The sequence below is a fragment of the Larus michahellis genome, chromosome 1, assembly GCF_964199755.1.
Source record: "Larus michahellis chromosome 1, bLarMic1.1, whole genome shotgun sequence".
Taxonomy (NCBI): Eukaryota; Metazoa; Chordata; class Aves; order Charadriiformes; family Laridae; genus Larus; species Larus michahellis.
In genome coordinates this window covers 142310833-142337922 of record NC_133896.1, presented here as the reverse complement: position 1 = coordinate 142337922, position 27090 = coordinate 142310833, and the positions used below count along the sequence as shown (strand labels likewise).

The window sequence follows — 27090 nt, the reverse complement described above, 5'->3', positions numbered from 1 at the left end:
ATTATAAAGCGTGGTAATCCAAGGAATTATTAACTGTGTATCATGTCATGTCTCTGCTGGGAGAAAAGTGTGGAGTTTATAAATCTTGCATTGTGCTTGGCTCACGTATTTCATATTCTTTTAATTTTTCAGTAATAAAAGGTGACTGATTATTCGGTAATAAAAGATGTGATTCTTCTAAGCACGAGCTCGATGAGCAGTTCTGAGTAAGTTTAGATAGGACATCTCTGAGGCAAGGCTGTGGGAATGTGGTGGAAAACTGTCTTTCAGCCAAAAGTGAAATTAAACATTTTTTTAATACTACTGTCTGGAATTTGTGACTCAGAGATAATCCCACAACTATGTTGATTCAGAGAGAAAGCAAAAAGTCCTCTGAAATTCATTTTACTCATCTTGCCCACAGCTCATTAATCCCAGTAAAACCCCTCTTTGTTCTCTCCCTTGCCTGTGCACCTCTCAAATTTAGCTTTGCTGTTATTACCTTTGACTTCAATAGTTCTACACCACAAAATAATCTTGCTCCAGAACCATTTCAGTTTCTATGAAAATACGGGGAGGAGAAAGCTCCCATGAATAGGGAAGAGTGGCTTGGTTTCAGGGAGACAAATTGACCTAACGTGAGGGTGTGAGCCTGGGAGCCCTTCCCTTCCCCGTGCCATGAAGGCTACTGTCCTTGGTCATAAAAAGTCAGGCAAATCCACCCATGTGTTGACCTGATGTTTTTTCTCCCCACAGCTTTCACTGTTTTCCTCAAGGCTATCGTTGGGAGAAATTTCTGGAAAGGTGCCTCCAGCTGCGTGTGACCTGTGATTTCTCTTCAATGGGAATTCCTCAGTGAGGCAGTGATTCATGAACAAATTGGTAGTCTGTTGGCCATTATTTTAAATTGAGATTAGATAAGGTTTAACTACCACTTTTACTTTTGTTAAACTCGATTTTGCCCAAACTAAAACCGTTACTGAAAGTCACAGGTTTACTTTAGCAGAAATTAAGAGGTAGAGTTAACATTCTTTATTACAAAAATCAAGACACATTCATACAATCCAAAACTTGCTAATAAATTGTTATTTCTTTTCATGTCCACAATTTCCTTACCCTGGTAAAAGAAAATCACCAACAGATGGCCAAAGCACCATCTTTTATAACCCAAATCATCTAGATTACACATTCATTTATATATATCCCACAATACATCTTCAGTATCTTATTCCAATAACTAAACATAAGTTCATTTACATTTACATAAATTCCATATTTTAACATCACTCGGAGCACAACAACCTTACAAAAATTTTGTCAAAATCCATTTGGATTACAGTGACTATAGTTACATTTCATTAACATCCTTGATAGTGAGACCTCACCAATGCCTTGGCAAAACTTCCTCATCATCCAGCATCAAACGTCCTCACCACCCTTCAGACACATTCCATTCCAGCATCTCAGCACAAAAACATCCATCATTGCTTTTAATCACTTAACCAGCACCTGCTTCTGTGTAAAAGACAAATCAGCCCTACTTCTGTCATATCAAACCACCGAGCTCCCAAACCTAGAGGCCTCACAGGGACACAGTACCCACCAAGTTATATTATTTACCAAAAACCTTGGTAGGGTCAACTAGTGGCTCCGCATTCCCACCATGCTATTGGAAGGATTAAGAAATAAGGAGGTAAGGCCTTGCTTGCACATGAATCAGGATTGTAGGCTGACTGAGTTTTAGGCAGCAGAAACGAAGGAACATTTGGTTCAAATAGTGAAAATCAACAAAAGTCGTGAAGCAATTTACCACAACCAGTGAAAATAAGTTACGGTTTAAAAGCTGTTTCCATTTCAATAATCATTGAGGTTACAAATCACAAAGGTAAGGAGAAAGACTGTCCTTTCACAAATTTTTCATGCTGTGTTGTTTCCTGCTGTTGGATATTTTGAATTTATTTTTCTTGCTTTGGTTTTATTTCAGTTCCTTTATTTTCTGGTGCTGTCTCTGACTCCAAGAGCCCTAACCAGGGTGGGCCAGTGCAGTTTCACAAGCTATTCCCATAGTGTCTGCAAATAGAAATCCTCAGGCTGGTCCCTCCAAAGTACACCAGACTACCTCAGTCCTGTCCATACTCCACTTTTCGCTGTGACTTGAACCCCATTAAATCCCTCTTTGCCAAGCCTTTTCCAAAATATTTGCCTAGTTTGGGTGATTTTCTGTCAGTTTTCCTTACTTATCCTTCCTGGAGCGCTAATCCTTTTCCCATCAGAAAGTGCTTCCTGCAGAAACTCTCACCTTTTATTTGAGCCATTATTTTTCTATCAGCCTGAAGAGCATCAACAGTCTTCACTGTAACATTTCTCCATCCTGAGTCATTTCCTTCCCTTTTACAAAGAACAAGCAGTTAACAATACTTTGCATGTGAAGGGTTTTTTCAACTACGCACTCTCTTAACCCGAAGGATGAATCATACCTCACCACAGTATCATTAGATAAATACTCATGCTGTTTAGAAATAGATAAAAGGAAACCTCTGAAAGTAACCTATACAGTGTAGAGAGGTGAGTCTAAGATAAAACCCTAGAAAAAGGGATATTTACATCCATCCACAGAGTATTTTTCTCTCCCCATTAAGATTTTCTGGACGTTAGCCATCCAAAACAATCTGCCATGAATATCAAAAAGACTCTGAGTTATCCTTCAGAGAACCAGCCCTATTTCCTTTGCAGAAGATGCAAATAAATTACACAGTAAAATAAGTACTTTTGACCTCAGCATCCAACTTACATGTTAAAGAGCCAGCCCTTCTCAGCTATCTTTTATACATTCCTTTTAACTTCTAATTGTTGGCTACTTTTCCATTAGAAGTTAATTATGTTGATGAGCTCTTGATTCCAAAACCTGTCTGGCACTGTGAGTGTAATACTTGTACTCAGTCTATCATACCTATATAGGCTTACTATTGTGAGGAATGAATGATGCAGCCATGTCAACTGGTATCTAGCTATTCTACCTTTGACACAATCTTATAGTTACATGTTGAATTCAGGAAGCGCCAGGGGAGATATGATTGTGACATCTATTAAAACAAACTTTAAGAATAATGACAGAACAGTGCCAACTCTTAAGAGATAGCATTTTGCAGCATTGGATAACCTACTCAGTTTGCAGGCTAAATTACTTGTGCGCACGTACACGTGATCAATGCAATAGAATGCCTACACGCACAAATAATCTCCAAGATGGTTTGCTGTAATGTTCAAACACACGCATTTTCATTCATTGACTTTGCCTGGATAGCCATTTTCCTGAAGCATTATTATAAATTACTTGCTTTGAAAAAACAAGGGCTCAGTGGCTAGAACAGTCTCTGGTTAGGGGAAATATCTACATTTAATATGACTTTGATTTACAGTGTTTCACCTTGTCCATATTTAAGCGGTGAAATCTGGGCTTCACTGAGGCCAATGAAAAATTGCCTGCTTACTTCATCACAGCAAGGATTTTAAGTCAGACGCTGTCTGTAAATTTCTGTATTTACTCTATGGATTTATTCTATAATCACCACTATAAAAATGTCAATATCCCATTTGATAAATATATAGAGCAATAGTCACTTGATCTGTACATCTTAGCTGCCTGTGACTCCTCACATAACCAATGCTGAAAGATCAGTCATGGAGTGAGATTCTTCCTGTTCCAAGTCAGTTTTCTAGGATAACTGGGATGAATAAACCCCTGGAGATGCTATTTGCTTCCCATTCATTTTAGACGATGCCTACAAAATATGCTTAGGCCTAGTCGACAAATATTTGGGCATTTGGATTGAAGGGAGATCAATCTCACCCACAAAGATTTGTCTTAGAAACAGCAAGGTTCCTTTCTTCCTCCTGCTGTCCTGTGAAGTGACCTTCTCAATTTCTATTGACTTAACTGTCCATAAACTGGTTGACTGCATTTATTCTCATACCAATATTGACTTTTATTTAAAACTGTTATTCTCCTTTCCTGGTGCTGTCCCTAATCATATGTTTACAGATACAACAACCTTTTCTTCCTTCAGCCATCAAATTCGCCACATACGCATCTCCCCTTCTAACTTAGGGCTCCCCCTTGGCTTTCCCTTATGAAGATCCTTTCTCTGATCCTGTGTTACTGAATATCATCTTTCTTGACAATGGTGGACCAGAACTTTTGCAGTCTTCCAGATGAGCTTCTACCAGACTCAATGCACCATGGTAGCAACCCTTTCTGGTTTTACCTTCCCAGGTCTATTCCCCAGTTATTTTATTTCTGTCTTCAACTTCTATCTTTCATTGTCAGAGTTCCTGTCGTGATAAACCATCCACTTTGTTTCTGTTACTATTAGAATATCTGATTAAAAATAGGTCAGAGATGAAACAGTTGTAACAAATAACAATTTTGCACATGCAGGTTTGGTTTCCTCGTTTTGTATTTTTGTTGTTTTGACCATGAAGACCAGTGGTATGGGCCTTCATGCAGTGGAATTTGACAATTTTTTTCTTCCCACATGTCAAGCTTCTAAGAGAGTGGGGAGGAAAACATGGAACTATGTTTTTATGTTCTTGAAAAAAACTACTTGCCTACAAGCACTACCAAACATAGAGCATAAGGAGGTGGCTTTGCATGCCTTCATGGAAACATGGAAAAATACATCACAGCCTTCTTACCCAGACCTTCCTATGAGGATGAATGCTGCTTAAAATTTTCTCCTTGAGCCTTTTGGGCATGCCTGTAGAAGATGTGTCAACTTCACACCCTGCCCTGCAGCAGATTTCCCTTGCATTTTCTTTCTATAGCGGAAGCTGGGGAAGATACTGGAAGTCTGATTCTTGCTAGTGGAGATAGTTTAAGCTCTCTTTCTGTGGTGTCAGCTTCCTTAGCCAGAGGAGCCGGCTTAAAGCTTCATAACATCATTCTGTTGCCACACAAGATGTGGAGACAATGGCCAACCTGTGGCCTCACTGTTCCTACCATAAGAAAGCTCAGGGAAGCATTAGAGCTGAAGACATTTAAGAACTGGCTTGCTTTTCCTTTTCCTTTTGGGGAAGCAGGAAAAATTGGGCCAATGGGAGCACTTTTAGGGAAAGTTGTACCCTCACACCCACCAGTCAGCATGATTTCCAGAGCTTTTGAATTCCACAGACAGATAAAAGGTTGTCAGGACCTAGGGTTATAGTACTTCTGTGTGCATAAGAACCAGCACAAGTGCAGGTGCTTTATACCAAATCCATAAAAATATTTTCCTGTCCCTGTACCAAATTGCAGCTTTGTAGCTGGAAAAAATGACGTCTATTCCCACATCTACAAAAAATTAGTCACTTTTTTGTTTTGTTTCTTCTTGCACAGTTAAAAATACATGAAAGCATTCATAACTTGATGGTAATTCAGCCTTGAAACTGGCTAATGGCTTATTCAGGCTCCAAGAGTGGTGAGAACTCTGTACTTGCTCCTACTAAATTTATTCATCCTGAGAGATTTCCCAGCAACACTAATATGGAGCACTGACTTCATAAGAACAGAAAGACAAAGCGTTCCTGTTTCATCCTCTCCATGGAGGGATGCAGGAAGGCAGTATCAGGATTCTAATAAGAAAGGATGGTTTGGGTACAGTTGCTTGAATTATTGATTGTGAATAAATAACTTTTTTTTTTCTGTTGTTCTTTTTGTACATATCATTCAAAGATTTATCCCAATTTCCTGAATTGGTCTTGTATTTGTAAGAATTTACAGTACAACTAGGGGCACTTTCTTAATAATACTTCCTGTTTGTCTAAATATATGCAATGCAGGAATGCTATGACCCAACTGTAACGAGAGAAACAACACCAACTATTAATTTTACAGAATAGAGTCTTGTTTTTCAATTGTTTCAGCCCCTGTGCTACTTTGTACTGACCATTATTCATGCACATGCCAAGACTGAATTCAGTTGAGTTTCTCTCTCTTCACCTACATGAATAATTTCAATTAGGATTAATGGAAACTATGTTTGTGAGCAGTATTATGCTGTTCTGAACTCGATCTGCACGTGTATTTGTTCTCTTGGTCCTGTTGTTCCTCACCTCTACCCTCTGCCATAAGCTACTGACACTATATTGGCAATGTTCTTTTCCAAGGTAGTTTGACAAAACACCTAACAGTCAGAAAAAAAGCCGAAACATTTTCAACTTCAACGGATATTCAATGAGCATATGGATGTAACCTGTAACTTGAAGAAATTAAAAGGATATTTTACTGTTTGTATAAGGAACAAATCTTCATTTGCTAATTTCTAGTTCTGGGCTGGGTCTACCACTGGTTGTAATCACCAGTCATGATTCACCAGAGGGACCTTCCACCTCATCTCACACACACACATATATCTGGGTGAACCTATTTCATACTCAGTTTGGCCATCACTACTAGCACAGACAAGATGACAGAAATACAGATCAAATTGCCCCTTGCCAGTGTTCTCGCTGTGCTTAGCACTGCCTTCACACCTGCCATAGGGAGGACTTTTTCCCAGTTCCATAAGGACTTAGACCCTATGCTTCCCGAAAGAGACACATACGTCTAGGCTGGGAACTACTGCTAGAGAGGACACACGGTATTTAAAAATGAAAAAAAAACAAACTAGATGACCTGACTTTAATGAGGTTGAATATATATATATATATTTTGCTATTAAAGGTAACTTGTTCCAGGGTTATCCTAAAATAATCAACTATTCCTCTGCTTGTGCTCCTTAATCAGGCCTCATAACATTGTTTTAATTAGAGAGGAATACTATTAAGCCCAGAATAATGAAACCAAATAATTCAGTAATTGTAGAAGAGTGACAGGCTTATCTGCATTCCTTCTTCAACTTCTACTTCAAAAATATTATCAACTTTCAAGCTGCCATATTGCAATAGTATTTTGACTACTCATTTCATTATCTGTGAGCCTCCTGAAAAAGATAATTTTCAGGGAGTAAAAAATAAATCCAACTTTTTAAAACACACACTTCTTGCTACTCTAATATTTAAAATCTGAAAATGAGCCTGAAAGCAGAAAAGAAAGGTGAAGAAATGGAAGGATAACAGAGAAATATTTTCAAGTGGAATAGTTTCTTCTCCATATAAAATAAAAATGAAAACTTTCCCATCCTCTTGTGTGGCAATTGGCTGTCATTCTTTAAATGTTTCAGTGATCTAAACAGCTATAGCTTTTTCCCCCTTCTCAATGATTAACGTTATGCAAAATACAAAGCCTCCATTTGCTGTCTTTCAAAGGCTCGATTAGAAGCTGTTCTATCAATTCATGGATTTTCAGGAATACTCCAAATTACTATGCATCTGTGTGTATTAAAAAGAAATGTGGTGACATTCCTTGAGATGGAACATCTTCATACATTCAAATAATTATATAAATAAGGAAAACCAGTTAGAGGAGTAGACTTCTAAACTTCTTTAGTTATTATCCATTTCTAAATGGAAGTCCAAGAACAATAGTCTTATGTTGCAGCATTATATCATAACTTATGTATCTGCCGTTCTCATGATTTTTATAAAAGCAACACAGCACCTGCTAAGAGAATTGTTCCCACCCTGCTTGGAGGAAACAGCAAAGCATTGCCTGAACAATTCACCCAAGAAGAATGTTATTGAACCATACATTTTAAAAGAACCATACATTTTAAAACACACCTGTGTTGGCCTTGGGAAACAGTTCATGAGAAACTGCAGTTTTTCTAGCAGCTAATGTGCTTTCTCCAAAGACATGATTTAATAGGAATGCTGAGCTGTTCGCACAGGGGCTCCTGCTTCACTCGGGTTTGACCCTTCGGAAACTGAAGATTCATGGGCTTGTACCTACCTCTATGTAAATCAGAACTATCGCCTTTGAAGTCAACAGATGTAAAAATCTGGGTAAATAAAGGAGAATCAAGGCCCGGGGCTGTCATCCCTGCCCTGCTGCCTTTATTCAGGTTAGGATTTCAAACATATAATTGCAGTATTTTTTTCCTGTCATTTGGGAATGTGGATTGGGGCTGAGCTGTAACAAAAGGAAGAAGAGGTGCTGACTTGCTTTGCAGAGCTGTGGCACCAGTGCCAGGGCACCAGCGCCAGGGCAGGTTTCCATCTGTCCTGCCACTCCGAATGATCTCCCTCAGCACTGCTCCAGAACTCCCTCTTCTGCTACCTCCGTCCCTCTCTCAGGCAGCAGTAATAGTGACACTGTTGATCACACTGTAGGAGAATAAGACTAAAAAAAGTAGACTTCATGCCTGCCTAATACATTGTCATGCTTCTAAACCAGAACTGTCTCAATGCTGATGGTATTCAAGCCCGTACATTTCCTATATCATCTTCATAAAATATATGAGCCTCTCATCGTGAACAGGTATCACCATTTGTGTTAGTGTTCCTTACTCAAAGCAAGATGAATCCCACCTGGGAAAGTTAAATACTTTGTCAATAGCTTAACATCATTCCACACATTGGAGGTGATGTTGCAAACATTACAGTTGCAGTTAATGGGTTCAGAGGCACGTAACACTGTAGGGCTTGCCAAAATAAGGAACACGATGAAAGATTATCTTGCAGTCTGCAACATGGTCTGCACTTGAATCAGAAAACCAATTAAGAATATATATTAAAGAAACAGCATATTCCACTCCAACAGTGGAGTTAATGCAAAAGCTTAACTCACAAGAAAATACTTGCACCTGTACTGTTCACCTCTCACATGAATGACAAATCAGTCCATCCTGGCACAGAGATTTATGCACGCAGATGCCTTAAGCCTCCTGGTCCAAACTAAGAGTCTCACCCACACTGAAGCATTGTTAACTTCATTGCTCTTTAGTCTCTTAATTTTTTTGGTATGAAAATCAACTGCTAAATCAAAGGTTAAAAGGTAAAGAGAGAGTTTTTTCCACTTCAGAAAGCACAACAAAAACGAATAGCTCAGCATAATCTAGAACATCCACCATCAGCACTTGGGAGTGACCAGGGCTTTTCTCCATGTGGAGAAGACAAAGATTAAGGCCGAAGTTCAGAACACTATGCCGAACATGCTCATTTCTAAATGGGCAACCAACCAAATAACGCAAGAAAATACTACATTCTATATTCCTATATCTGAATACACACTTCCACTACTGGAAAGATCAGTATGTGAAAACACATTAGAGATGGTGTTACAAGAGAATTGCCAGTACATCACTACACAAGCAATCTGTGCACATTTTTTGTTTATCACCAACTTCCCAAAGCTGCCCCGCTGATGACCTTCCAGGCCAAGTGTGCCCTGGCCAGTTACTAAGTGGCTCAGTGTGTACTTTCTGTGTGGTTTCAACGTTTTTTCACTCCTAAACCAGAAATAAAGCCAGCGTTTCCAATTAAAACGAATAGCCTCCATTTTGGTGACACAGATAAGAGCCACTAGCAGTTCTCACTTTGTTTTGGCTTATCTGGAATTTGTGCTGCTGCAACTAAAAGCAGAATCTGGGAACTCCTAGACATCTGCTTTATCCGAATAATTAAGAAGGAAATACTTATACTGCATTCGATGTCAAATAATAATTTAATGAAATCTCCCACAGCCAATAGTTCTGCATGGTGCTATAAATGCTGGCCATCTCAAAATGAACTGGTTAAAGAGCTGACGCTTTAGTTTGTGCTGTCAATAGTGTCCTGTTGCGTTTTCTAACATGGAAAGAATATAGTCTTTGCAACTAAGATGCGTGATTAAAACAGATGATGCACACCGCTGTTTAGTGACCTACTAGTGCTAATATAATGAAGAACGTGCATGTGTTTTCACCTGTACTTGCAGATTTCCAGCTTTTCACAGTGTACCCACACCTGAAGGATTTTTATGCTTCCTACCCTTGGGACCCGCTGCTCAGTGGGGGTCTCTTCGCTGAGCAATTGAGAAATGGGATGCTCAAAACAGACAAAGAATAAATTCATGGCAGAAAACGCAGCAACTTTGGTGCTCTCTGAAAGTCAACAATGGGAAACCGCTGTGGGCTGGAGAGGGTCTGCTAAATGATTTATGACATTCAGCCCATTCCTGAATGATTTTTTCCCCATTAGACGTGCATTAACACATGAGAGCCTAACACATGGCAAATCTTATCTGGCCTCAAAGAGAAAAAAATACCCCACCGACTCACTACCTCAGGCTTTGACTACTCTGAGCTGATGCTACTGTCTTCTAAAGAGACTGTGCTATAGTTTGCTCTAACTCTGCTGAATCCCAGCTTGGATTCTAAATGCACCTTTGAAACAATCATACCAACACATGCTTGATCTACTACATTCATTGCTTGCATCTCAGCAGACTATTCCTCAAAAATCTGCCTTTGTTATACAATGCTACCTCACTCCTAGTCACAAAATTTTCAAAAGTCAGGGAAACCCCCTCATCTAAGACTGCACACTACAATAAAGTACCATGGTTTATTTTTACATGAGGATTACCGTTCCCACAGGTTTAAATTGATTACTATGGACCATGCAAAATGCCACAGACCACAGAAGCTACATTTTTGAATGGATGTTTTTATTGATTAATCAGGCATTGAATCAAGTATTGTAAAATAAACAGATTTTGTTTGTTAAAAAATGTCCAGAAGAATACCATTCATAGCAAACTTGTTTCCTCATAGTCATACAGAATATGAAATTGTTCAAGAAACAAGGAAAAAAGGAACACCTGACTAATTACTGTCAGTTTGTGTGTATATATATGTATGTGTGCATATACATAAATTACACACTATGTTTGTGCATATACTGGTGTGTGTGTACCCATACATATGTGTACATATATACACAAACATATATGCACAAAGACTACTGACTGAATTAATAGTCCACTGGAGAAATGTGGTTTAGCTCCAAATGAAGTATTCTGTGTTAAAATAAAAATGATACAGCAAGGCCTGTAGATAACAGACCATTATTTTCCCATTGGCTAAAACAATGATCTGTCTTTAGGCTCACGGTCTATCTTTACAATGAAAATATGTGAGATCATTTGGGATCTTTCCAAATTTATGGTATCACTTCCATCCAGCTCAATCTCTGCCAACTTTGTATAGCCAAACACTGAACAGTGTTTTCAGTTTGTCCACTACTGAAATCAGCTTCTAGAGCTAATATTTCTGGCAAAAGAGAAGATACACAGCCTTGCTACACGTACTTTGGTAATACACCCTTTCCTTTTAGGCAGAAACTCGGCAATAATCCTACACTAAAACTTCTTTCCTCCTGTGTCTTTTTATCATTGCTTTGCATCAGTCATGTCCTGTCAACTCATTATAATAATTTTCATGCCATCTCAGCTACCTCCCAAACATCCCAGGCCAGATCATCTGAGCAATGTATATCAGATTGTGTTGGTAACGTTGTGCTCTAATTATAAAATGTAATGTTTGGGAAATTTACATTTTCATTTTTGAGGGCATACATTTCTTGATTATTAAAGACACTATGATAAACACTGCAGTTCACTATATGTACACATTTTCTCTTATTTATATCAACTCTGGAAAGATCAGTGGCTCCTACCCGTGAACGATAGGATGCCGCCCCAGCTGAAAAACCCATAATACCAGCAATTTACTGCCAGACTTTTCTCCGTTTAATTCAGCAGTTAGCATGACATGTAAAGAGAAATCAAAGGAACATGGATAGGTGTTTATTTCCTATTAAAAAAAGGAAAAACCCAAATAGGCATGAATGTATTCCTCATCTTGCTCATAAGTTTTCTACATCATCATAAGGCAAACTGTAGTACGGCTTTGTACCTGGAGAATCAGTATTTAAAAAATCTGAAGCTGAGCTCGGGACCATCTTCCATTTGGCACCCGTTAGTGAACAAAGTGCATTAAGGCATCCTTTTGAAAAGACACCTAAAGCATGGTTATAAATTACTGAGCAAATCTTTTCTTAAAGCTGATATTCCATTCATCCTTTTTCTATGCAGGCAGATTTTCACTCCTTGCATAGTAACAACAAAACACTGTAGGAAAACCATTCCTTTAAAGTTGTCCTATGCCTCAAGCATCTCCCAAAATGATCATTTATACATAAGCTTTGTAGTAATTACAAAGGGCTTCTATTCTGTAGAAGGAAAAGAGAAAAAAATGCACCTGATTCAACTTTGAGATAAAGTAGGTACAAACCCTATTGCCTTCACTGAAGATCATCCACCAACACCAGGATGAATATAGGGCCTGCCTGTGCAGATTCCTACTGAACACTTGTTATTTACTCCTCATTCACAACGAGAGCTGTGCTTTCCCAAACAACCCAGGACAATGATAACTATGAGCAAACCCCGGCTGCAGTGTTTCCCCGTACAGTACGTGTAAAACAGATTTCCTTGCTTTGTGATAGAGACTACATAGTGTATGACAATGAAACATTTGTATTTAATTTAAAAGGCATGGTAAAGTGGCGCATGTCTCACTTCCGAGTTGTTGGCTGGGCTTGCTATGTTGAACCTTGCAAAATCAGCAATAAGCATTCACATGTCTACCATCAGAACCGTGACATCTTCTATTACAATCAATCCTTAAATGATGCCGTGCTTTATCAAATTAGTTTACAGTCAGACCTTGGATTGGCTGCTCTTCTCCAGTGCTGCTGATTTTCAGAGATGGTATCAGTCTTTCACATCCTCAGTGATTCTACAATGTTTCTTAACGACGAAGCACTGGTAGATGGGAACGTTGCCATCAATAAAATAAATCGCTAGATGATTTTTCCACTCACATTTCTAGGAGATATTCCACATGTTTTTTATGAACAGAGAGAGCACTGCTCTGTGAACAGAGGTAAATTAAAATTTCTTCTTTTGCTCTGTTGGCTAGCTCCACTTCCTCGCTTGTTTATTTTTGTTCTTTTTGGTCTGCACACTCCCATGTGGAAAGTAGAAATTAGGAGATCTTGCACTCAACAAGACTGGTAATGAGAGTGCTAATATTGGCATGAATAAAACCTGCTGTACACTGACTTGTCCACCGCACAGTTTTCATCCTTCCAATTTCCTGCTTTTATCCTCTGTAAAATAAAATGATGTAAAGGGCTGATGAAAATTTAGTTAATAGGACCATCAATGTGCAAAACAAATAAGTCCTTTTCCAGGTGTCCAAACCATGCTTTCCCTTCTCTCTCTTTGTTTTGTTTTGTTTTGTTTTTTTTATAAATAATTTATAAATCTTCCTGTAAGAGACTAAATACAAAACCAACCAAACAAAACCAACTGCAAAAGAAAGTTCTAAGAAATTATTAAAGCCACTTCTTGTCCTTCCATACAAAGTACACAGAAAAGAGATGTTCTCCCCTTTTCAGTTCTGGCCGGATTTGGCAGTGACAGCCGGGATGCCACATGGTCCACCAGCTCCGGGCAAGCTCCTGTGGGCTGGCTGCCCTGGGTAGATGCGTCGTCCTACCTTTTGGCTTTTAGCAGTCACGCAAGCTGCTCGGAGGAGTCTAGGTGGTCAGGGATAGGTAAGCCAGTTATAATGGTCAAACACTTATTCCACACAGTGAATGTGGGGCACACCGGCTGCCCAAATGTAATGTCAAAGGTGTAAAGGTGTAGGGAGTTCAAAGCATCATAAAAAGCAAGGGAACCGTTGTCATAGTCCAGCAAAATCCCCACCCGCCGGAGGTGAGGCGCGGGTTCGATGGGGATTTCTTTGCTGTTGTGCCGCACCACCCACGTGTTATTGCAGCGGCAAAGCACCCAGGAGGCAGAATTCTTCCCGATCCACTCGTGCTTCGGTGCTGATTTGTAAGAAATGCCAATGGCATACCTGCAAAACAAAAAACAACTCAAGGAAACAAATGCTTCCTGCCACGTTGGTCCCTTGGTGAAGTCCAATGTTAGCCCAGAGGACTCACTGGAATGCCCTAGCCTCTTACTTCTGCTGGTTAAGTTCTAATTAAGTGATGTTTCACCACAATATCTGCACAGGCTTAATCAATGTTTTTCCCCATCTCTCTTTTTTCGGGTCTGAGAGGTCAGGAAAACTTTATTGTTCCTCACCTTTTTTACAGTTTGGCTGTTAATGGTAATTCTTTTGAGTACTCACCTCCGGTATTCAAAAGGAAAATTGTTGAATACTCGGCAACTCAGAGTTTAAACCAGTGGGCCTCAAATTTCCACTTCCAAACAGATGAATACAGAGGAATTCATTGATTTTAACACAGATTGCTATCTGTCAGCTAATCTGATCTCTCCTTGCTCCTTTAATATATGGCCCAAAAGAAGGAATGCAAGAGTAAACGTCAAAGGACACATTAAAACCCCCCATTTTTGCCATTCCCAAATATGTTTTGCCAGATGTTGGTGTGGTTTTTAAATTCAAATAAGTGTTTTTGAGACTGGGTTTTGGGCCAAGTGAAGCAATTGTAGGTGAAGACATTTGCTCTGCAAACCATAATTTATGGTAAGATGTGCAGGGTAAAAGGATTGTGAAAATGTTCTCATTAATGGACACCGAAGGCAAATACCTGATTTCTCATATATAACAGAAATGTAAAAGTTCCTCACGTTCTAGAGACACTGCAGGATTTGTTGGACTTTCAACCAACAGAGATTAATATGCCATAAATTACTCTATTTCCACTCCTCAGAGTTGGCACAGGCAAACAGCATTTTTCTTGTTTGAGACAGTGGGCATACCTGAAGACCTCACTGATTTTTCCACTCCATTAACTTTCCATCGTGATTGTTGCCTTTGAATCCCAAAGGATGACATCTCTTCTACTGAATAACAGGCCCCTGAAATCCACCCCTGTATGACACAGAGGATCATTCAGGAGCGGAGGAATGCAATCCTCCATTTCCTGCCCCTTGCTCCATACCCTGGGGCACAGACCTGGGCTCTGCTGCTCCATGGCCCCTCCCCAGAAGCTAATCTGACTTCCACCCCTGTGAAACTGGATCATCAAATTGTCCTCATATTGTGTTGGTTTTTTGTTTTTTTCTTACTGAAAGATGTTAAGATCTTTCACGTTTGGTAAAGAAATGATTACACTTACAGAATTTGCCCCATTGTATAATAAACAAGGTGAAACTTTCCAAATTCTCCAATTCACTAAAATCTTACAATGTACTGTATGTGGGTTCAAATAACAACCATCCCCAGCCATGGAGTAAAAATCCTGTGAAGGCTACTAAATATAAAGATGCTCTATCTGGCAGACTTAGGTCCAGAGTCCGAAAGTGCTGGATATTGAGAATATATTATGACAAACAATGTGAAAGTATATGTTTGTCCTGCTCTCGTACCGTTCCCCATGCCTCTGCTACTGGTCTCTGATAGAAAAACCATGCTGGGACCTGCACAGACCGTTGGTGTGAGCTAGTGATTCTTTTCACATGTATTTTCATATACATACCACGTACTCCCGCTTATAACCACTTCCCAGTAATGCCGCCCGCTGTCAATGAACACATTGCCAGCTACTCCGTAGCTCCCTTGGCTGGTGAATCGCTCTGGTGTGTGACTCTTCTTGGAGGATGTTTCATCACGTTCCACTGTCAGGTTATCATGCGACACTTTCAGTTTTCTATGTGCAGATTTGGGGTCCAGTTTAAATGGCTGACCTAGAGAGGCAGAGACAAAGATGGCAGAAGAATGGTTTGGCTTTGATTTTGAAAAGGACAGTGGATTAGCATGCCTCTAAGAAGCCCACAAGATTACAAAACCATATTAATCTCCTCCTCTGAAGCCTCCTTGAGATAGACTAACCTATTCTTCTCCCTGCGATAGCTAGTTTGCATTGTCAGTTTACTGTCAGTCTCATTGTGCGCTAACTTCCCCGTGTAGATAATCCCTGAAAAGAGCCCTGCATAATCATCATGCCCATTATCTCTGACCTAGAGGTAACCTGAATACTCTAATTCTTGCATGTAATTGAAACCAATATACATGCTAATAAAGGTCTGAGGGTTGCTTTTTTCACAGCATATTAGATTTTGAATAAGTTACGTTCTATTAATTCTCTAGGGATAAAGCTCCATAATAACATCTTCATCTTTACTACAAAAAAGCATGATTTAAAATCCCACAAAATTATTTTGAAAATAAGACGCAGCACTAGCCTTGTCTGTTCGTTCTCTCACAGCTTTATTTATAACAAGCACAGTCAACAATTCAGGATTGCTCTGGAAGGATGCCCATGTGGTGCTGGATACTGTGCATTAAAAATAAGGAAGTGAACTGTAACTTGGTCCAAATAATATGGTGTAAAAACATTACTGGGGCTATTGCTCTTGGCACGTATCCTCGGCTGTAGCACAAGGTTTGTAGACAATAACAGGAAGCTTTTTGGTAAACCGAAACCTGTAGATATATAAAACTCGCCACAATTCTGACAGGCTTGTGCACTGTGACAAAAAGCAGAATGATCATTTACCTTCACCAGAAGACAACTAGGAAAGCATGACTCCATGAGTGGTCCAGCAAAGCCCTTTTCCCTTCTGATTGTCTTTCATATCAAGGGAAAAAAAAACGTAACCAGAAGATTTGATGACATGCACGGGAAACAGAAATGAGTGCGCTCATGAGATCTGTGTCGGTCACGGACACGTGTACTTCACATAAGGTGTAAACTGTTCAGAGTTTATGAACAGTTAAGCGCATCTCATGCAGTAAAACTGAAAGCATTAATGTGGGGGATAAGAAGAAATCAAGTTCATCTGAACAGTGACAGTCAATATGTGTTGGTTCAGATCTCTAGGCAATCTGAAAATGCATATTTAAAAAATCACCTCCCATATTTAAAATGGGAGATGATTGAGGCAATACTAATTCTCAATTAACATTATTAGAGATGGGTCAGGGACGAGGTAAGGAGTACTTTTAGCTTTAGACTTACCGTCTAATTTTGGAACGTGTATTTCGTTATGTATTATGACGAAGTATAAAATGAACACATTGGAAAGTACATGAGGCACATTTTAACTAGTTTTTCTTACCGCTCGGTAGCAGTAAAATACCTATGGCCCGTCTCTCTAGCTGGTTAGTAGCTTTTGTGTTGCTGAAGCAGTATCTGAAGGATGTCTTTCTCTGTACTGAAGTGTAACTGGTCACATCAGTTCTCAGAGTCACCCGAGAGATTGCTTTTGTGCCACAATGGGTCACAAAGAGACAAAAGGATAAAAGACTGCCATTTCCAAACAGCTCCTCTGGTTACACATTTGCTTGTAGGTTACCACGTTTAACAATAAGCAGATTCTTGGTGGCAGATGTGGGGTTTGTATGAGCAGCTTTTACGCAGAAATGCAAGCCAGGTTAAGAGCAGAAAGGGGAAAACGCGAAACATGTACGCGCCATTCCCTGCGGCCTCCTTCTTGCAACATTCAGCATCACCCCTCTTCGAGCACCCTCCTCTACAATAAGCAGGTTTCAGAGGGTGCACAAATCCCACTGTTCCCTTTCCAGTGCTCATAGCTGCCCATGATGACTACATGACTGAGGGATTGGCTGGGACACAAGAAGAAAAGGGCCGAAAACCAGTCTTAACGTTGCTATACTACATCTGCTAATAATTTGTGTAACCATTTTTTTTTGAAGTGGGATCTCTGAGTACTCTACCACCTTGTTGAACTCCATAAAAAATTGAGGCGGATGGAGTTTAAGAAAGTTTACCAGTGTCCTAAGAAAGAGATCATTTTGGAGGATAAAATTAAACTAGCAATTATCTTATGAGCATTATACCAAAATAAAATGTTTTATTGCAAACATGGGAAAAGTTTTTTGCTTTGTAGAGGAAAAAGAATAGAGAGGACATTAAAACGAAACCACAAAAGAGTATTTTCAATCATTTCACATGTGATGGCTCTGCTCCTAAATGATATTTCCAGTGACCACACTACAGATGCATCTCTCTCAAAAAAAAGTAATTTCTGCACTACTGAAGACTCTGGCAATCTTGAATTGAGTTAAATAAGTGGTTTTCATTGTAGGAAGCACTTTAAACAAGTTAAACTGCTCTGCACTCTTGTTATCTTCCAAAGATCAAACTTGAAAAGGAAGGCAAAAAAAGAGAAGAATGTATGCGTGCCGGATTTCACGTTACTTACTGTTTGTCTTGAGCTTGCCGGGCTCGCTGCTTCTGCTGCCCGCCTGATTAATGGCCTTAACAATGAAGATGTACTTAGTGCCACTCTGTAACCCGTGCACTGTGTAGTGGTTTTGTTTGATGTTGGGAACAATCATCCAGCTGTCGGCTGAGTTGCATAAACCTGCAATTTCAAACAGAGCGCATTAGTCATAACATACTAAACCCTTTGTAACAAAGGAACATTTAAAGCACCCCCCGAGCACGCAACGAGCCATACCAATTTTGCTTCTGTACCTCTTAAAGGGCTGTTACATTTACTGAGTCGCTACTTAATGCCACCAACTCATTTCATCAGCCCTCAGTCAAGGTACGTTCTAAGTTCTTGCTACGTGAAGTCAACCATAAAAAGTGGACATTTAAGAAATGACTCAGTGGAGGCATGAGCAGTCTGAGATGTTTCATATCCCAGCACAAGGAATTCTTTATTGTTTAAGAAATAGAGGATTACGGAGATCCCATCAATCTACTGTTTGGATTAATGAACTCAGTTTAAGCCTCAGAAAACTAACATAAACAGTAATACTAGGAGGGCTGGGGAGGCACCACCTTTGCTGACAGTCCCCAGGTATGCATTCCTTAGGACCTGAAGCAAATCATGGGAATCCAAACACGGTAGGATGTGGGCTCTAGACTAAGCTTTGGCTCTTATGCTCTAGACTTTGCCAGGATGTAATCTAAGCCAGTAAATTTAATGGATGCAACTTTTTGATTTATGTCTTCATGGTTAGATGTCAGCCAGGGGAGTGCCGGATAATTTTCCAGTTACAGACTCTTTTGCATAAGTTTGATGCCTACCACAGAAGGAAGGAATATGTAGGAAGTAAGTAAAATAAGGAAAGAGCAATATCATCTGCAAAACAGGAAAATACTCCATTAAGAACTTATTCATCTACATAAATTTCTCCTACTGTAATATAACTGTAATAGCAGTCAATCACCCATATTACTTACTGTACATTTTGAACAGCTCCTGGTCTAATGGATCCCCAGTCTGACAGCTCCCTTATTATAAATATTTACATAAATAACACATTTAACATTCATGGAGTGTATATATATTCCCAACCTTTTATATAGCTATAAAGCTAGAAAAAGATATATGCAGATGGAAGTGTATGAATGTGTGTGCATATGTAAGACTGGAAAACTTAAAAGAAAAATGCTTGACCAAATTAGGAACCTGACAGACTTTTTGGTCTCTGCCTTTACTGGGCCTACAACAAGTTATGAAACCTATCGTGTTATTAAAAAATAGCTTTCAGATTTTAACTCATGTTTTACCAGCAAATCAGTAAGTGAAGAGAATCTTTTAGAAGTCAGGAACAATTTCAGCTCTACATATTAGGCAATACAAAACCTTTATGTAAAGTAAAAATTAAAAGGCTACTGGACACAAAACTTGAAAGAAAAAGAGCTGTGCTACAGGTTTACAGACTCATGGACAATGCATAACCATACTGGGAGTTTCTTTCCTCATTTGGGATGTGCTTCTCATAACAAAAGATCATTAGAAACAGAACTCATACCCCAAATTTTAATCTAAGAATTGCGTAGCTTTTGTCTCAAAGCTTTCTTACATTACATGGCATCCTTGAGAGGCAGGCACCTATTCATTCTACCGTGCAAATGGGTAACTGAGGCACAGTTTCAGGTGGGACTCATATCACCTCATCATCTAATGAAGAGCTGCAATGCCTAACATATTTTTCTGGACTCTGAGGAGAGGCAGATATCAGTGAGTAGTTTCTATCACCTCTCCAGGTGTGAACATCCTACCACAAGTGCCTCTGTTTTCTTGGCCGCAGAGGGAGCCTAGGTGACTAGCGCAGGTGAGACCTCTACCTTCAGGTATCTGAAATGAGGTGAGATAAACCCCCCGCCCCGCTGCCCTGATTTGAAGTCTGGAAGTCCAAGCCTCTGGCTGAACTCACAGTGGGTTGTGGCCTTTGGACCATGATTTACCAGAATGAGAACATTTCTTTGTTGCAGTTTCCTGGTGTAAAGTGGGGAAAAAGAATCCTAGTATGTTCCTTATGCTCCAACCAGTGAGCATCCTGACCATGCGTGGCCTCCCTAAACATCAGCTACGAGGGATTCAAACAGTTTGCTATACGTGGATAAAAGCAGCAAAGATAAACAACCCTGCAGCACTGTTTTTCTCAAGACTATTGATAAACTAGATCATATAGAGCAACCATCTATCTACCTCCTGAAAAAAGGAATCCAGTGATATGCCCCATGAAACCCCCAGTTACGCCTAGCACCTGTAGTAAACTGCTTATAGCAACATCAGTCCGCATCTTGTTTCACTGAGCCATACCTACTGAATGGTATTTATTTTTTTAGGCTGGGTGTGAATGGGTTTCCTGAGAGGAAGAAAGGAAATAAAAGCAGCAGTTTCCTGGCATAAAATGAAGGAATGAAACCTCCTGAGCACTGACTGCTCAGAGGAATCCTCATCTTTTCTCAATAAAAATTTGCCACGGGTATTAAAGGCACAATTGTTCCGTAGCTGAACTACCACATTGATTTTTCATTGAGACCATCACTTACCTGACTCATAGGTGCTATTGCAAAATAAGTGTTAATTTAAAATAAAAAAGTGAAGCACTGGATTTAGAGGGAGTCCAGGATGACCAAGGTATCCTTAACTCAGATGCCCCTGGTGGGGTATCAAATAACATATGATAGTAATTGGGATGAATCCAGACAATAGTCCTGGAAGCGTCTTCTCCTTCCACAACCACACTTTGAAAGAAAAGGTGTATGGTATACACAGGCCATATATAAACAAAACTTTAAGCAGACACAGAAATGCCCAGATTATTGCTAAAGCATCTCAAAATTAGATTTGTATTAGTCACTACAACTCTCTGAAGGGCACAGTTTTAAGGCTTGCATTACACTTTTTATGTTACCCTCCAGAGGCTCCTTAACGAAGTATACAACTTGGATCAAATAGGTATATGAAGGACTGTGAAGGTACAGTTGTGTTGCTATGAGTCTCCTCTCCAGTCTATCTTCTCCTGGATTTATACACACGCGATACTCATTAGTCTGTAAATACTCACACAGGGTAAATTATTATATTATTAAATAATCTAGTTACTGGTCAATTTAGATTTCTGTGTATATAAGGCAGAGCCACAATAATTTTAGGTATTGCTACATCTTGGCTTCCGCTTCTGGGGTTAATGGCAAAACGCTCACAGGCAGGTGTACATTCGTCCCACATGACCTTGAACAAAGAACACAGTTCCTGAGTTAGGGCTTTACCTATCCTAAAATATCTGTGCAGTCAATAGAGAGAGTTGTGAACCCCTCATTTGACCTGACTTGTGTTATAGGGGAAGGCTCTATCTTCTTTGATGGCACAAGGCGCCTTGGGTTTCTTTCTTTGTCCTTCCAGTCTTAGGCACCCCAGACTACTGGTGTACACTAAATTCTGGATGTGCAATGACTGACTCGGTTACTTTGCTTAACAAATCTTCCTATCCCAACAAGCTCGGCTCTTGGCTCCACACCCAGGAGCTCAGTGATGTGTCCATGTGCCTCCTCACTGTGAGCTACTTGATAACAGGCTTTAAACTGAACTTTGATACTAGAAATCTTGGAAATGAAGTTTTGATGCTGTCAATCTACAAGTCCAAAATCCTTCAGAATGAGAAATAATAATGAGTGGCAGTCAAGTTAAGCATTTAGGTATGAAAGAATATTTTCTCACTACATCAAAAGGATGTGTCTCCACTTATGCCCTGTCAGGACAGCCTTTCTTCTCTGAATACAAAAGAAGATGATTAAGAAAGCTCAGGGAAATGAGCAGGCAACATGGGAATGTGGGCATCCGAGAGTAGCGTTTGCCCCCTCAGCTCCCTGCCGGTGGCAGCAGGTTAAGTGGGAAAGCATACACCTTCTCCTCACTGGAGCAGCAGCAGGAGCTAAGGGTTTTCTATTGTACCCACTCCTAATCCAGGCTACATTCAGGTTTCTTGTTTCAAAAACCCAGGGCTTTTTACAGGGTTATGCAGGTGGTAAAACAATGTATTTTAAAACTGTAGCCTACAAAAATGTAGAGAATTTAAATTACATCCTGGAACGGTGCAGCAAGCACAGTGATGTCCGTACAGGATGTGTGAGTTTTCAAAACAAGTTTCTCAGAGTCTGGAGGTAATAATTTGTAAAGCTATTTCCCTGGTGTTGGCTGTTGATGCACTTTAAAAAACAGATGGGAAAAATCCCAAGGTGTAAATCCTCCTAAAATTTACACTGGTAGATTTTAATAAATTACATCTTCTTGAAAACTGGAAGAGGAGCACAAAAGTCATGGGAAGGTTATTTAATCTCTTAAGCATTTTAATTATTTTTAAGTGCTTTATTTAAATAAATTATTACCAATTCAAATTGGTAGAACAAATACAGTAGGTGAAGGTAACAGCTCTCCACCCCCACCCTGCATTCCCATGTGAAAGAAAATAATATATGCAGAGTTTCTGCAAAACACATCACATTTTTTTAAGAAATACACTGTTTTTATACTCTTCAAATTTTCTTGGTTTTATCCCAAACTTGCTTTTGTGCCATTAAAACATACTCAATATAATCCTCAGTAGGTATCTGAAGATTGCAATAAATTAAAACTTCCAGAAACAGACAAAAGCTAGAACATTCAAAAATTAATTGGTGAATCATAAACAGTGTTTTTCATGGAAGCTTGGGCTCCAAATTGTCTTAGATCCTTCAACAAAAATTTACCCTATCTTATAGGAAGAGTAACCGTGTATCACTGAGAAGGTTCTGACAGCACACCGTATCCTTAATACAGTAAATTTTAATATTTAGCCAATGAAACTAACTAACCTAAATTCCATTTACCAGGAAAGATAGTATTATTTACTGCTTTTTGTCTGGAAGAGAGAGATGTGTTTTTCATGGAGACATCTTGTATTGCACCTAGTAAAAAGCTGGGTGTTTAAATTTTAACCTTTCTGAAGCACACTAAAGCAATTCCATGATGTTAAAAAAATGCATACTCAATAAACACTTGAAAATGTATTGAAATGGGATAATGAAATTATAATGCATGTTAGCTAGCTAGTGACAAAGTCATTTTAAAAGCCTTTACAACATTCAGATTGCAGGTGATTAGCTGCCTCTCAGAAATGCAAATGTGCGAATGGTGTAACTCTGAGAACAACTGCTTTAGTAAAAGCCTGCTTAATTTAAAGTTCTGTATTGCTCTTATGCACAGAACAGGGCTGCCAAGCATTAATAGCCAAGGCGTTTGGCCACATTTGGAAATAATCTTTCCTGTATGAAATAGGATTCAAAATGAAATACTCTATTTGGACCTTTTCCATCAAATGTTAACTCTCCAATTTTTCAGTTAATAAAAAAGAATATAGATGATTATGTTGGATAGAAAATACCCTAGAAAAACATAGCATTGCTTGGTTTTGTTACTGAATTCTTAGCAATCTCTGAATGATGTATGCCTCTGGTGGGGGAAATGTACTGAAGAGCAGAAAGTGCAGTCAGTCTGGCTCTGTGGTTTTAAGAAACGGATTCCAAAATAACAACCTCCATTAGCACGGTAGGTGGGTATGTATGCAAAGTGATTCCTATTGTCTCAGGGGAAAATAGCTTGTTGGTTTAATGCAGTACTCTAGCTACTCCTTTCTGAGTAATTCATAGCTACAAAAACGCAGAACTGAAGACGATGTGTGAACCTCTTTACATTATCCACTACAGGCAGAATGCAATACCGATGGAAACTTTTTGGGATATGACAGAGAAATAAGTTTTCAAAATAATTATGTGCAACAGCATGCAAATTCCATAAATAGAAAGAAATTTGTGCTAAACCAAAATCTATTCCATTAAAACAGGATTTGAAAAAAAAAAAAAGGATGACCTAGCTTCAGCTCATCATGAAGGCTGCAGTGCAGCGCCTGCTAATGCTACTTACAGTGAAAATAGCTTTCTGTGTTACGCCACGCTGGTAAGGTACGTTCTGATATTCTAGGGACAATTTTGGAAAGTCATCTATAAAAGTTGTGATATCAGACCCTTTTGCAGGACAAAGAATATAATCCAACAAAGTGAAGAGATGTCCAAGCAGTGTTCTGAGTCAAATCAGGATGTTAGTGGGCAAATTTCCTGTACCAGTGAAAATTGAAAAGTACTGGGACAGCCCCACGTGTTAGAAACCTGGGCAGATCTGCAGCAGTTAGACTTGGCAGGAACATCTCCATTGGAGGTGTTGAAGTCTACATTAAATAATGAGGTTAGAAAAAAGCTTTACAACATTTAGAAAACCATTCCGCATATACTTATATATGCATGTATTCAATTTGGGTTAACATTATAGCTTTCAATTAAATTGAAACTAACAGCCAGGATATTTGTATAAGACCTATTGCATTCAAAAAAATAAAAAAAAGAGAGCCAATTCTTTCATTTCTTCCTACTGTCATTTAACGTCTTCAGAGCACTTTGCAAACAAAGTTTCTTACAGCGTTGATTTGTTTTCTCTTCAAACTTTTAATGACACCATTTTTTCAAAGTGGCAAAATGAAAAGTTCAGACTGCACACTGAGCACTTCATGCTAGACCCAAAAATTATCATATTGCGTCTCTGGAAGTAGATTAATTGATACATGTTTTGCAGATCAAAGCTTTCGCCTTCACATGGGAAACCTGTAATACAGCCTAAAAATGAAATACCTTGTTATTTATTCATTAGTAAGCAAAGAGTAAAACCCCACATGACAAAGGTGTGGAAATGGCACACCTTTCTGCTGCTGTGTTGACAAGTAGTTACAATAACTGACTTGCATAAAGCCCTCTAGCACAAAGCCACAGATAAAAATGGGTTAGAAAACAAGCAACGAACTGTGTTACCTTTAAGACCTGCCTGCTTAGCAGTGAATAATCAGGGAAGCTTTTCCTTCCTTATCTACTGTGTTCCAATTTGTTCCAAATTACTATTAGACCTTCTTGGTATCCAGCTTGCTCAGATGTAGGAGCATGTGTTGAAGGTTACTTGCTCTTCCCAGCAATCTTAAATTTTACAGTGTGTTGTCCAAAATTAGTCTGTTTAGTGAAATACTAAATGGAGGTTTTAGCGAAACACTCATCAGATTTTCAATAATCCACCTGATTTTTCAGTCAATCCTGAATACCATGATATATTCACAGTATGCTACTAAAAATGGTTTTAAAATGCCAGTGCACGAAGCCTCAGATATCCTTTCAGATGGTTTGAAGAACTAACTCCAGTTTAGTGATGGAGAAAATGAGGTGCTCACACCAACAGAGGAGTCAGTGCAAGCGTTTGGCTCCGTATGGAGACGGCATAGACCATACCATTTTTTCACTGATATAAAGTATGTAAGCATGTCCACAGCGCTGACTTTCATCCAAGCATCTAAACAAATTTTCTAAGAACAAAATCACTGGGTCAGAGCTAAGCCTATCTAGCTCAGTGCGTGCCCAGGGTATCTGATGGTGGACAAAAGCAAGAGCCTAGGAAGGTGTTAAGGAACAGGGAAAATATACAGTGATCATTTCTCACCATGCTCTCCCAGGCTCCAACAGCTTACAGCTCGGGGACTTCCTGAGCCAGAAGGAAGTCTCTGCACTGCATTGTTCTCAGTGGATTTTTCTTGCACAATCTATACAGTCATATCTTGAACTCAAACAGACTTTTAATCAACAACCTTCTGTGGCAATGAGTTCCAAATTTAAATGCCTGTTGACTGAAAAAACTCCACCTTTTGATTGAATTGGCTGATTTCAGACAGTTTTGCAAAGCAGGTACATGTCAGCTAGTGGTATTCCCGTTAAACATACAGGGAACAACAGGAAGAAGTTAAATGACTTCTCCAAATTCATAGTCAATGCTCACTATGCACTGAACCCAGAAGTGTTGACTTCCTGGCCAAAGGTTAGACAATATCGTTTTTTTTGAGGAATAGCTATTTAACAATAAAACACTCTGAGGAATAATTAGTAAGCTTGTTCATTCAGGAAAGTCACAGATTCAAAACAGAGAGTGTATTTAATAAAAAATGGGCTACAGTACAAAATATAAAGTAATCATAATTAATGTCATTATAAATTGAACAAAGTTACCATATTAATTGTTTTTCCACTTATGTTTGCTGCCCTAGCCTTTGGTGTACTAGCTGAGACCTATGCTTTGTAGCCTTGAAGATGGTAAATATCAGAGGGAAGGACTTAATCTGTATTTCTGAAAAAGGTCCAGTTGTCAAGGGTAACTAAGTGACCGGTTCAAGAGAGGGTCCCAAGTGCCTGACTAGCCCAGACAATAGGAATGAGGTCTTCGTGCCTGTGGCTACATCTGCAACAAGGGACCTAAGATGAAAGAGACAAGTCAAGAAGTGGGCCCATGTGAACCTCATGAGGTTCAACAAGGCCAAGTGCAAGATCCTGTCCCCAGGTTGGGGCAACCCCCAGTAACAATACGGGCTGGGGGATTGAAAGCAACCCTGCTGAGAAGGACTTGGGGATGTTGGTTGATGAGAAGCTCAACATGAGCTGGAAATGTGCACTCGCAGCCCAGAAAGCATCAAAAGAAGTGTGGCCAGCAGGTCAAGGGAGGTGATTCTGCCCCTCTACTCTGCTCTGGTGAGACCCCAGTTGGAGTACTGCATCCAGCACTAGAGCCCTCAGCACAGGAAAGACATGGACCTGTTGGAAGTGGTCCAGAGAAGGGCCACAAAAATGATTAGAGGGCTGGAGCACCTCTCCTGTGAGGACAGGCTGAGAGAGTTGAGGTTCCGGGGAAGCCTTATTGTGGCCTTTCAATACTTAAAGGGAGCTTGTAAGAAAGATGGGGACAGATTTTTTGTTGCACTAGGACAAGGGGTAATAGTTTTAAACTAAAAGAGGGTAGATTCAGATTAGATATAAGGAAGACATTTTTTACAGTGAAGGTGG

General features: G+C 39.5%; 1 protein-coding gene across 7 annotated transcripts in view; it reads right to left on the bottom strand.

The window, feature by feature from the left end:
- Positions 1-10466: 10466 nt before the first annotated feature.
- MID1 (midline 1) overlaps positions 10467-27090 on the bottom strand; it is a 252247-nt gene continuing 235623 nt past the window's right edge. For 6 of the 7 annotated variants that reach the window (XM_074606681.1, XM_074606652.1, XM_074606671.1 and 3 more), the window contains exons 8-10: positions 18089-18250; positions 15400-15607; positions 10468-13808 (exon numbers count right to left, since the gene is read on the bottom strand). In XM_074606681.1, coding sequence (XP_074462782.1) covers positions 13460-13808; positions 15400-15607; positions 18089-18250 — 719 coding nt within the window. In that variant the 3' untranslated portion in view covers positions 10468-13459. Of the gene's footprint in view, positions 13809-15399; positions 15608-18088; positions 18251-27090 lie in introns of all 7 variants that reach the window. The other variant, XM_074606691.1, reaches the window with a different exon arrangement.